The sequence below is a fragment of the Podarcis tiliguerta genome, assembly GCF_965153285.1.
Source record: "Podarcis tiliguerta genome assembly, chromosome: 9".
Taxonomy (NCBI): domain Eukaryota; kingdom Metazoa; phylum Chordata; class Lepidosauria; order Squamata; family Lacertidae; genus Podarcis; species Podarcis tiliguerta.
The window spans coordinates 39,427,888-39,440,822 of NC_139542.1; the positions used below are offsets into that span (position 1 = coordinate 39,427,888).

General features: G+C 42.5%; 1 protein-coding gene across 1 annotated transcript in view; it reads right to left on the reverse strand.

Annotated features, from left to right (window-relative positions):
• The window catches only part of DCHS2 (dachsous cadherin-related 2), a 108,296-nt gene that overhangs the window by 52,623 nt on the left and 42,738 nt on the right, over positions 1–12,935 (reverse strand). Inside the window, exon 2 of the mRNA XM_083456970.1 lies at positions 2,230–2,421. Within this exon, the coding sequence (XP_083313096.1) occupies positions 2,230–2,421 (192 nt within the window). The remainder of the gene's footprint in view (positions 1–2,229; positions 2,422–12,935) is intronic.

A 12,935-nucleotide genomic window follows, 5' to 3' on the forward strand; every position in this document is an offset into this window, starting at 1 on the left:
TGGTACCTCTAGATATGAACGGGATCCGTTCCGGAGCCCCGTTCGCATCTAGAGGTAAACGTAACTAGCGACGGCACGTCTGCGCATGCACGCATTGCTTTTCGCCGCTTCTGCGCATGCGCGTGATGTCATTTTGAGCGTCTGCACATGCGCAAGCGGTGAAACCCGGAAGTAATGCGCTCTGTTACTTCCGGGTTGCTGAGGAGCACAACTCGAACGTGCTCAACTCGAAGCATATTTAACCCGAGGTATGACTGTATACACAAAGTGTCATTTCTCCTACAGATGTCAACTTGGAAGTAAGACTGACTATGTTAAACAGCCTTGCAGGAGTGTTTAGGATTGATGCCTAATTGCTGTAAGAGAGTAGAGTTCTACCATCCTCAGATACGCAGTTCTTCTACAACTTAGCATTGAGGTTCTGCTACAAGAGTTGAAACTGCTTCTCATTACTCTCAACCATGAACCTCTGCCCTACTACTCAAGCAGAGGACTTCATACAAAATCTACTGTATAAAGCAACATCACCCAGAAAATTATACTGGGTCTTTTGTTTATTGTTTGCACATCTTGAGCAGTGATTGCTGTGGAGTTGAAGCATCCATCAACATTATTTCTCAATGAGCCTTTCATTTCTCCCAAGAATAGCTCATATGGCTGTATTGTCTATTTAGGCTGGCACCGAGATTGTCATGCTGCAGTTACAAGACAGCATCATGAAATGCCTGGGAAGAAATAAAGGGAATTAATGTACAATGAAGGCAACTTGAGTCTGTGCATGCTATGAATATATTCGGTGCTGGGCTTCACAGAAAAGTTTGTTTAACACGTGAAGGAAGAAGGAAAACGATGTTATTTCCTTTCTCCCAAAAGAAGTGACCACTACTGCTAAAAGCCTAATTCTTGGGAGTTGTAAACCTTTCCCATCAACACTAGTCAGATGCAGTGCTTTACATCGCTGGTCCAAAGTGTTTGGTGTTTGCTTTTCCAGATGATTTTTGGAGTTGGGAATGGGATGAAAAACGATGCCAAAGAAAGAAATGTGTTTTCAGGAGAATGGGTGAATGCAATGAAAAACGACCTCCTTCCTCCTTCTTTAATACCTCAAGCCTAGGAACTGACAGCCAGTAGAGCCTCATTCCACATTCAAATGTTTGTGGACTACCCTCCACTTCTCTCACACAAAGACTCAGCAAACTATTAATTAACGAAAATGTAGGAAACACCTTAAAGACACATGGTCACTTCAACCTATCCGATTGCAGCGTGTGAATTCCCACCTCCTGTTTATTAGTCTATAGTCTACTGCGCTCCCTAGAAACACCTTGCCAGAATCTAGATTGCCAGATTCTCTTTGGCTTTCATGCCATCAGTGAAGAATCAAAGCCTGGCTCTGTTTCTACAAAAAACAAGGTAAGTGTCCATTTGCCCTCAATTGCAAGCTGCTTGGAAATGTCAGTAACCAAATGTTAGCTATCCTGATAAGGAAAATGTAGCTAGTTAATTATGTGTTTTATGTTCTTTTAAAAGAAACTTTCCGTTTTTAAATCTCTCCGCTAAATGCTTAAATAAATGTACTTAAATGGAACTCGGGGGGTGATTAAGTCCTTTTGCAAGGTCTAACAAGGTTTCACAAACTTTAAAAAGAAACCCTGTGAAAAAGTATGTCTATCTCCAAACGTTTAAACCATAAATACTGTATGAATTGTCCACTGCTCCACACTAAGGAATAAGGGGTGAAACTTAATGGCTCCACAGATCAGATCCTTATCAAGATCAGTGTTGCGGGCCAAATTTGGAAGGTGTGTAGAGCTGCCCACCTGTTGATCGCTTGATGTTATTATGTCTCTATGGTGTCACACAAATGACAGTAGGTTTGTCCCACACACCTGTCAAAATCCCCTGCAGAAGTCCCACGAACTCACTGCTACTGAGGTAAATCCTTATATAATACAGCTGACCTAGGGAACTCCCTGTTGCGAGATGTAGTCACAGAAAGTGGCCTGGTTCACATGTAACCCTAAGCTATGGTTTATAAACAATGGCTCACTAAACTATATTTTAAGTTGATCGTTAGAACACGGCCCGGGATTTATAGTTTATTAACACGACTGCATTAATACAACTGATCTAGGTTACCAGATGTAGTGACAAACAGTGAGTATTACCTTCACACCTGACAAACAACAAATGGTTGCTAAAGTGGAATTATCCAAGTGTGAAACTTACCCCATCTACCGCTTTCACCAGGAGATCATATGTGGATGGGTCTTCTTCCCTGTCAATATCCTGTGAGACACATATGTGGCCGCTGCTCGGGTCAATCTGGAACGCTTTTGATTTTTCATAGTTATGGAATCCATCATATAGAAAATACTCAATATGCCCAAAATTCCCTGAATCTCTGTCTGTAGCCTTGACCTGCAGTAGCACAACGGATAAAAATCCATTAATTATTTCATTATTATTGATAGATCCCACAAATTCATTGTTTTTCAAATAAGATGTATATTTTTTCCATCATGACTTAGTCTGCAATCCTATATATACTTATTATGGTCCAAGTCTCGCTGAACCCAATAGGACTTCTTTCCTGAATAGGTATGTCTAGGATTACGCTGTTTATTTTCAAAAGTATCATGATGAAAATTTGAACAGTGCTCTAGTACTGAGACTGAAAAGACTACCATTTACAGGCCTAGGCTGGCTGAATGGTATACAGTCTTGCTTGGCGAGGCCCCGGACACCGCAGTTCCCCTCAGAAATAAACACACAGACACAAGTATGTTGGGTTAATGGGATAAATTAGGCCACCACTTTATTGGTTACAGATGTGAGTGGTTTGGCTTAGGCATTTAGGTGAAGCCAGACTACATCCTGACTCTCCTGCCTGTTTGCAAGAAGTCTTTCAAGGGTCAACCACCGATAGGGGGAGCCCTATGATATACATCAATTAAGAGCATCCCCCCCGGGTCACCGATGGGGTCGTGGCATGGCCCTAGCCCATGCCCAGGCTTTGGACAGGAACCACACCCCAGGATCCCTTTAATGGGATACCCTTTACAAAGAGGGGCAGGTGGAGGCAACAACCTCCCCTCCGTGGATTAAACGGCAAGCGGCAACGCCCCCGGCTAACCCGATTGGTCAGCCGGGGGGGGCCATGACATGACCGGGAGCCCTAATGATGTGGGCAGCATCCCTCCACCCACTCCTGGGTCACTGTGAGGTCCTGGATGTCTGCCAGCAATGCCACACCCCCAGGGAAGGGGAGCGGTCATAGCAGAGCAGTGCATGTTGCTTGGGGTAAGGCAATCTAGACAGTCAGCTTCCCTTTCACTCCCCAATACACAAGGAAGTGTCTGGAAGGAAGGAAGGGAGAGAGAGATTTCCTCAAGTTGTTGGCATAAAACTGAAGGATTTACCTTAATAACTATAATAGTGCAACTAGAGGAATACTTCTTAGTTATTCCACAAGGCACACCATCAGCTGTGTTACTCTTCCATGCTCTCTCTCCATTCTTATGTGCTGTAATCTTTATCTCTTAAAATCATTAATACCTAAAAGAAGCTTAGGGGCACATGCAGTTACACAGAAGCAGTTAATAACTATGCTAAAGCTCGGGCACATTAATGGCAAATCGTTTAATAATTAAGATTATAAATGATAATTTCTATAGCACTTTTTGGCATACAAACTCAAGGTAGGAAATAATGGATATATGTGTGCCCATTGATTACTCTTAATTCCTCACTGCAGTCCTTGAAATGCAATTAACTAATCTTCTACTAGATCCCTCTCCATTAGGAAGGGCTGATAGCCACTGTTAGGAAAAGCACGTGGAGAAAAGCATGTGGTAAAGTCAACCAGCATTAGCACTACACCGCTTCCGAATGCAGACAAGAACTGCCTGTTTGATGGAAGAAAACAAGTTATGGAGAAGGCGAAGGGAAGACACTTCCTCCCAGCACATTCCTGGTATACCATGTGGGGGAGGGTATAGATCAGGGGTCAGCAAATTTTTCAGCACGGGGCCAGTCCACTGTCCCTCAGACCTTGTGGGGGGCCGGACTATATTTTTTGGGGGAGGGGGATGAATGAATTCCTATGCCCCACAAATAACCAAGAGATGCATTTTAAATAAAAGCACACATTCTACTCATGTAAAAACATGCTGACTCCAGGATGGTCCACGGGCCGTATTTAGAAGGCGATTGAGCAGGATCTGGCCTACCCATGGTATAGATCTAAAGAGATATTTAGCTACATGCAATTGCCAAAATCAAGAGTGTGCTACTCCCTGACAGCAGCAATTGCATGCACCAATGTACACATGTCCTTCAGGTTCACACCAATATATATGGGACCCTGAATGTGTGGCAGGTAACCTGTCCCACCAACATACCAGGATTTAGAACTGAAATTACTAAACAGCAAAATGGTCAATGAAATACTCCTCAGGAAGCTTTTGCAGCTATGCGTAAAACTTTAGACCTGAGCTACTTTTTCTGACTTTTAAATCCATAGAGATAAACTATGAACCCTTTCTAATATCCCCCCAAGAGCCATTGCAGCTCTTTCAAAAGTGTCCAAAGCTTAACTTAGTACAACTCTCCAGAGGTTCATTCTGAATCTCCTACTCTTTTAAGGTATGAAATCTCCATCTTTTGAAAGGAGAACTTCCCTCCTAAAACTGCTGTGAAGATAAATGAAGTAAGAAGTTCCATACATTATATAAAAATATTGTAATAAATATTGTGATACTTTCTGTCTGCAGTATAACAGATGGCAACTCACAGTAAGACTACTGTATGCTTATCAGCTTACTTGCCAATTAACTGCATTTGAAATATTGTCTCTAAAACACACTACAAAAGGCATGCCATCGACAAGGAAATTAATATAGTTATGCAACCTTTTGTATGTTACAAATTAGTGTTTTATTATGCATTGAAAGGAATAAGCAAATCCATAGGCATACATTTTTTCTCAAAAATGGGAAAACTACCTTTTAGGTATCTTAAGGGTAATGTAGAGTGGTTAATGTGCATAACCAATGGCCATTGTGCATATTCCCCTGCACACATGTAATTCCTCAGCTAGAGAAATCTCCCCTCCTTTGCGATTGCCATGGCAACTGACCTCATGCTGCTATTAAGCTTTTACCTTAGCTTAGCTTAATAAGGGCGTGGAAAAAGCAAGAGTTTACCACTAAGGAAATACTGAGAAGATTACCCCCCGTGTACTTTAGGTTAACCAGAACTAGCAAACCCCTGGTTCCAAGTTCAGAATAGCTGAACCAGATTAGAATCCTTCAGTACATCCATAAGCATCCATCCCAAATCTTAGCTGCCGCCACTCCAACCAAAAAACGGTTCCAACAACATGGAAGAACTGGTTCAGAAGACAACTTCTGAAGTCACCACCTTGCTAGAGACTTCCATGGAGGAGGTAGAAGACCTTCAAGAGGAACAATACCTCCACCCTCTGTGTGCCTGAAGAGGTTTCCTGGACCTTATCCTCTGCTTCAAATGACCTTCTTAAAGATCAATTGCAGCTTGGGAGAGCACTGTCTGCTGTCATATAGTAAGTATATTTTCCAGGCTGGCTATGCAGCCCCTTCAATTCTGAGCAGTTTTCTCCTTTGGCTCCAGGCCAGCGCTGAAGCAACGCTCCAAGCTCTCTACTTAACAGCTGGTCTTACATCTGACTATCTTGCATCCAGCCACACTGTGAGCTGTCAGCAGACCTCACCACATGCTTATTACCCTGAACTCTTGCATGTTTTGCTATTACACCACTGGGGGCTTCAGCCTGGAGCAAGAGAGGAAGTATTAAAAGTGGCATGAGTCTTGTTGAATACAACCAGAAAGTTCATGGCTGTTAGAGGATAACTAATCCATGTTAAGTGATCTTGAGTTTGGTCTCAATAATAAATTACTGTACTGTGGTCGACACAAGAGGAAATGAAGGGCAGGCTTGCAGGTGTATGGGCAATAGAGCAGAAAAGTCAACTGCACTTTGAGACGTGGGGGGAAGATGGATTCTATCACATACCTTTCATCTAAACGGTTTGGACAAGGATGGAAGTATTGTATTGCAGGAAAATAATGGGGTTAAACTCAAGGTTTCCCTTTCAGCTGGGCAGGGGGTGGGAGGAAGAGAATGAGAATGAAATATATAAAGTACAGACACTCAAGTTACATTTCTAAGTTAAGTTTGCCACACCAATGTTTGCCCCAAGTCCGACCCTTAAAATAACTGAACCAAGAAGTTGCCTGCTGGAAAAATAACTTTATTCTGCTAACTTTTAGTACCGTAGTTTGTCCCACATTTTGCATAATATATTTGGACAGACAATAGCTCGTTGGAAGGATAGAATTATATTCTGTATGCTTATACCGCACTAGCCTATATATACCCAGATGTCAATGCTTCAAATAGCTACATAAATATATTATAATTTTGCCTGTTTTCAATTATGCATGAAGCCTTTGAACTATAATATTTTACAGTAATGACTCCAGAGTCACTGCTTTATTGTCTTAGGCAACAGGGTGAGTGCAGACATAATCCTCTTAACCATTCTTAAGAGACTGGAAGCAGGTCATGGTATCACATGCTTTATATATGGGCTGCATTGCATAGAAGGCCATATCCTGGCTATATGGCTGGACAGGCTGTTTTGTGCTCCTTTGACAACAGATACAAAACTGAATCATGGATATGTGTTAAAACAGCATGCTACAGCAAGACTAGAGCTCACACAATTCACCCTTCCCTTTTCGCATGTGAGGAGTGGAAACAGAACGCTACTGACTGCAGGTTCGAACAAATAGCAGTTTTCTATTGCTTCTGATTAGAGAAAACTGATGTAGCAACCATCAGTAGTTAACAAACAAGAATCTCACATGTGGTACAAACTAGTTTTCCCACATAAAAAAATTAAAAATTAAAAGAGCAGTAAGTCAAATAGAAAGTACCCACAGGGGACTTAACACAAACTCTATTGTCAATACACATCAAAAGGCATGGATAAGCAATCAAGTCATCAGTTGGCATTTAAATGATTTGACCATCTGGAAGTTTCCTGGGAGGGCATTTCACAAATGGGGTGGCACCACAGAAAGTGTTTTTTCTCTCTCTCAAGCACACACACACACACACACCCGCCACACAAGCAGATCACCTCCTGCAGAATGTTAGACTGGGGAGATTGGTATTGGAAGAGAAGCACCAACAGATACTTGGGTCGCAAACTTTTTAGGGCTAAGAGCAATACCTTGAAGTGGGTCCAGTACTAGTGTAAGCACACAACATCTGTATTGTGGTGAAGCAGTCATCTGCATTGTTCTTCGAAATATGGCTAAGTATCAGGAAATGTAAGTGCTGACACTTTTCCAATATGATGACCACTTGCTTTAGTTTAGAAGTGCTACAGACTTACAAACCACTGCAGGACAAACGTGTAAAAGCAACATATGGCTCCCATTAATCACATTTTCCTCCTTGGCATTCCTTTTTTTAAAAAAAAGTCAGAACTGGTTTTTGTTTTCTACAAACACCAGTGTGGCTGCTGAAGTTAATTAGGACAATTAGAATGTTTTGCTTAAAAGAACTGAAGCCATTATTGCATTTAGAGAGTGATACACAATACACTATAGCTAATCATGTGTAAATTATAAGCAGTGCATGTGTCTGCCTAGTACTGAATACCAAGTAGGATGTGACTCTTGCTACGCTGACAGAAGCTGTTGGAACGTATTATCCATTGATTTATTCAGTATAAATCCTGGAGGAATACACAACCCATGTGCAAACATCAGGAAGATCAATATTTAAGCAGATGCTGAGAATCTAGTTGAATCGGTCTATGATGGTCTCGTACCATCACTGGAAGGCCTTGACAATGACATGATCACCCATAGCCAGTTGGGTGCTTTCTCCCCGCTTATCTATTCTAACAACACATAGGAATTCACAGATCCTGTGATCCAAAATAGATTATACAATATAGTATACTTTAGTACTTTTCTAGCTGCAAAAACACATGCAAAAGTCTGCATATACAGTGGTGCCTCGCAAGACGAAAAGAATCCGTTCTGCGAGTCTCTTCGTCTAGCGGTTTTTTCGTCTTGCGAAGCAACGCTATTAGTGGATTAGTGCTATTAGCGGTGTAGCGGCTATTAGCGGCTATTAAAGGCTTAAGGGATTGGCAGATTAGCTGCTAAAAGGCTATTAGCAGCTTAGTGCCTTAGAAAAAGGGGGTGGGGAGCGAAAAAAAATCGCAAGAATCGCAAGACATTTTTGTCTTGCAAAGCAAGCCCATAGAGAAATTCGTCCTGCAAAGCGCATTGAAAAACGGAAAACCCTTTCGTCTAGCGGGTTTTCCGTCTTGCGAGGCATTCGTCTTGCGGGGCACCACTATATATGTTAGTACGAAGTGGGGAGGGAAACATAATACAGGCAACTTCCCATTTATGCAGGGGTTACTTTCCAAAGCACTGCACACAGTGAAATCCAGTATATTTGAAACACCATAGGTAAAGCCTGCAAACCCCACAATGGCACCCTCAAAACCTCCTTGCTCAAACTCCAACTCTCTACCTTAAAGACCAATGCATTTTTTATAGCACAAGCCGCTTCATCAGATGCTTGAAGTGTAATCCTGAATTGAGGAGAGGGGAATGTAGAGCTTTTCCTGTAATATGTGATACTCAAGCTTTATGGAATTTATATGCATCCTGTCTTTACTAATTACTAATATTTACAGGCTTGGTCACATGTCATGTGAAGCCAAGCCATGGCTTAGTGCAAATGCATGAGCATGCAGGCTCCTCACGAGGAGATAGTGGCTGCTCTGCTCCTCCCCAGCTTTCTGCAGCTGCACTGAATTAACAGAGTTTGGCTTGTTGGAGTAACTGGACATGATAAAGGGTTAATTTCCTTCATGAGTGTAAATTACCTCACCCCATGGATGAGCAAATTGCAGGTGCAAGGTCAGCTAAGCCGGTTGCTATGGTAATGGTCCAGTGCCCTGACTATATGTGTGATTAATGCATGTCAGCTCAGTGTGTCAGTCTGTCTGTGTTACTTGTCTGGTGTTATGTCTTAAATTGCTGAACTTGTGTAGAGCAACAGAGATACTTTGTACTTGCATGTATCTGTATATCTCTATCTGCCAAAATCTACAAGCTATATATATCTACATCTAGAACTGTTTTACTGAGCCTTATCTTCCGCAGCGGTAAACTATCTGAACCTTTCTCAGCTTCCGTATGGTGACTGGTATTGGGAGCAACTTCCCCAGGCTTAGTGTGTCATCCAAGCCTGGTCTCATGTGTTAGCTCTCTCCAGGCTAAATGCAACATGGAACCAAGGTCTGTTCCTATGGTTTACAGCTTGTGTTTTGTGCAGGAGAGCTAAACCACAAGCTTGGGTTTGGATGACACATTTTAGCTCAACACAACAAATGAACAACAAGGAAGAGCCTGCATACTCATATGAAGCCATGGTTTTGCTCAGGATGACATTCAGGCTAGACCAAGTGCTTCTCAAATGTGATTCTGTAACTATCTGCTGAAATATCCATATTTGTTTATTAGCAATTGATGTCAAATTGCAGAGAAAGATTTAAAGAAAAATACAGAAAGATTTAGCAGTTCTAAAAAGATTTGAGGCGGATAGCTACTTTGATGAGCCTTAAGAGATATGGCCTTCTGCATGTATTGATACTTTTGTATAGGAAAACAGCAATAATTTATAAAAACAACAAGTAATGCTTTATTAAGTCTCCTGCCACTATCACTCTTTTGTAGTTAGATTTAATATTTGAAAGTGAAAAAGAGAACCACATTTGTACCTGCAATAGAAGCAGATGAGTTGTAAAAAAATACAGAGTCTGTAAATCACAGCCATAATTACACTAAGAAATCAAGTGTGTCATAAAGCACAGGCTGTTTGGGTTAATCTTTTTTGCCAGGGTGTATGGAAAATTTAAAACATGGCCAACCTCACAGCTTGTCTCATTTATGCAAACTGCTTTTTAAAAAGCTCTCCCATTTTCTCAACATAAATAATAATGCAGTTGGCAACAGATGATATTTCTTCCAAGACATCTTGTAATCATATAGATTCATTTTCCTTGCCCCTTCCCCCCATGACAAACTTTACCTACATTTGCCCTGACCAAGCATCACGCACATTCTGTCAAAGAATGTGGAGCTGTCAGCCTCTTTTTCTGGATGGGACTGTTCTTCATAATCAAGCAGGGAATGAAGAAAGCTCTGGATGTGTCACAAAGCCACCCTTCACTTCTGCTTCTAAACCAAAGTTTATCTCTGTGAAGCTTCCTGTAGCACGCAAGCGGCAGATCCCAGATTCTCACGCTTCCACTAGAAGCAGAAGTCTTCAGAAGAGCATGCTTTCAATAAAACGAATGAGTGTGGTGCTTCTTTAGCAGAAATGAAAAATTGTTTATTCAAGGGAACTCAGATTAACTGAAGATGAATGCGACTTGCTGGCTCAAGCTGTCAAAACCCAATTCTCTTATATATAAAAAAAAGTCCAAGAAGAGAAAACACACAACTGCAAAACCTGAAAAGAAGGCAACTATGGGAAAAGGTCCATGTGCACCTCCTTTACTGACAACCAGCAGAATAAAAGACATTTGCTGTAATTTACCTGTGGCTGTAGGGACGCAGGTGGCGCTGTGGTCTAAACCACAGAGCCTAGGGCTTGCCGATCAGAAGGTCGGCGGTTCGAATCCCCGCGAAGGGGTGAGCTCCCGTTGTTCGGTCCCTGCTCCTGCCCACCTGGCAGTTCAAAAGCACGTCAAGTGAAAGTAGATAAATAGGTACCGCTCCAGCAGGAAGATAAACAGTGTTTCCGTGCGCTGCTCTGGTTCGCCAGAAGCGGCTTAGTCATGCTGGCTACATGACCCGGAAGCTGTCTGCAGACAAATGCTGGCTCTCTTGGCCTATAGAGCGGGATGAGCACACAACCCCAGAGTTGTCTGTGACTGGACCTAATGGTCAGGGTACCTTTACCTTTACCTGTGGCTGTGGACATAGAATAGCCATGGTCAAATAAGACTTGGGGGTGGGATAGGATCTTGCTATAGCTATTTTTCTCATCAAGCCATAACGATAAAGACCACCTATTTCCATATGAGCCTACCCAGACCCTGAGATCATCTTCTGAGGCCCTTCTTCAAATGCCTTCTCCTCAAGAGGTCCGGAGGGTGGCAACACGAGAACGAGCCTTCTCTGCAGTGGTTCCCTGTTTGTGGAGTGCTCTCCCCAGGGAAATTCACCTGGCACCTTCATTATACACCTTTAGGTGCGAGGCAAAAATGTTACTTTTTAACCAGGCCTTTGGTTGATTTGATTGATATCCTATGCCCTTTTAAAATGTGGGGGTTTTTTGGGGGGTGGGTGGGTGGTTGTTTTTATTTTGATTGTGTATTTTGTGGTTTTATATTTTGATTTTATTCTATGAGCTGCCCTGAGACCTCTGGGTATAGGGTGGTATATGTTGGATTCCGAGCATTTATCAGGAGAAACTGGCATCTCTCCCAGGCACCCGGCTCGGTCTCCTGTTGACCTCCCGGTCTGCTCTCCCGGCAAGGACCAGGCAGAGGTCGCGATAGGCGATCCTTCTCAGCGTGAGAAGAACACACCACTCTTTCCTGCCCCCCCGGCAGGGGAAAGAGATAAGACAGAAACGTATTTACATGGCTATTTATTTCTGTCTTTGCAGTGTTACAAAAGCATGTCTGCTCTCATCAACCTCCAGCAGACGACTCAACAAGCACTTCCTGTGCAGCTCATATTACACTCTGAGCTAATTCCGGTGCTGTCTGTTTCCCACAGACACTCCCAACATCACATGACTTTTCCCAGCAATCAGCTTGCAGCATCATTGCTTCAATATCGTAACATACTCCCCCATTTGATTCAATGTGTGCTGCGAGATCCAGAGAAGAAAACAAACAGTTGTTATACATATAACACTCCCCTGTTGTTTCAGTTCCACCCTTGGAACTACCCGCCACTGGTTTCCCCAGTGTACCTCTCTGGTTGTCTGATTTCCAAGGAATGAGTGCATCTGCATTTCCTTGGCTAGGGAATTTAGTGTTACGCTTAGCAACTCCCTGTTGTGTCTCTGTCTCTGACTTAGACACAGCTTTAACCTGTCTTGAGTTGTCAACAATAGTAACACATGCTACCGCTGAGTTAGCAAACTCAGGACTCTTTGGAGAACCAGTTCCAATAGTAAACAGTGGTTCGTCCTCCACCTGTGAAGGTCTAGCCATTGTGTGAGATTTCCTCTCAATGACTGTGTCAACTGAGCTCTTCGAGCTATCACTATCACTCTCAGTACCACTGTAATCAGTAAAATCATCATCATCATCTGAATCGTCCTCAGTGGGAAATGTGTGAACAATTACTCTCTCCTGTTCAGGAGCACTCTCTAGAAATTTTGTGAGAATCACCTGACCAGATTCAGACAAAATTACTCTGTAGAGACCCTTTTCATAACCTACAAAAATGCCTCTGGCATTCTTCACTCCATCTGGAGTTTCTGTCCTGATTTGTGATCCAAAAACCTTAAAATGCGCGACAGAAGGTTTTCTGTGGAACAGCTTCTCAAAAGGAGAACATTCCATACCTTTGGAAACCTTTCTCACCCAACAGTAACAATAACATGATAGAGCCTCAGCCCAAAACTCATGTGGCAAATGTGAACTCAGCAATTGCGCCTTCATCCCATTTTGCAATTCTTTGTTCACTTGTACACAGACACTTCTGTTCCATGCATCTGCTGAAACAGCAACCTTGTGCCTTATTCCTTTCTTATGCAGGAAATCCTGAAAATCCTGTAAAAGAAATACTGGCTTTTCATCTGTGAAAAGACAATCAATGTTAGCATCATG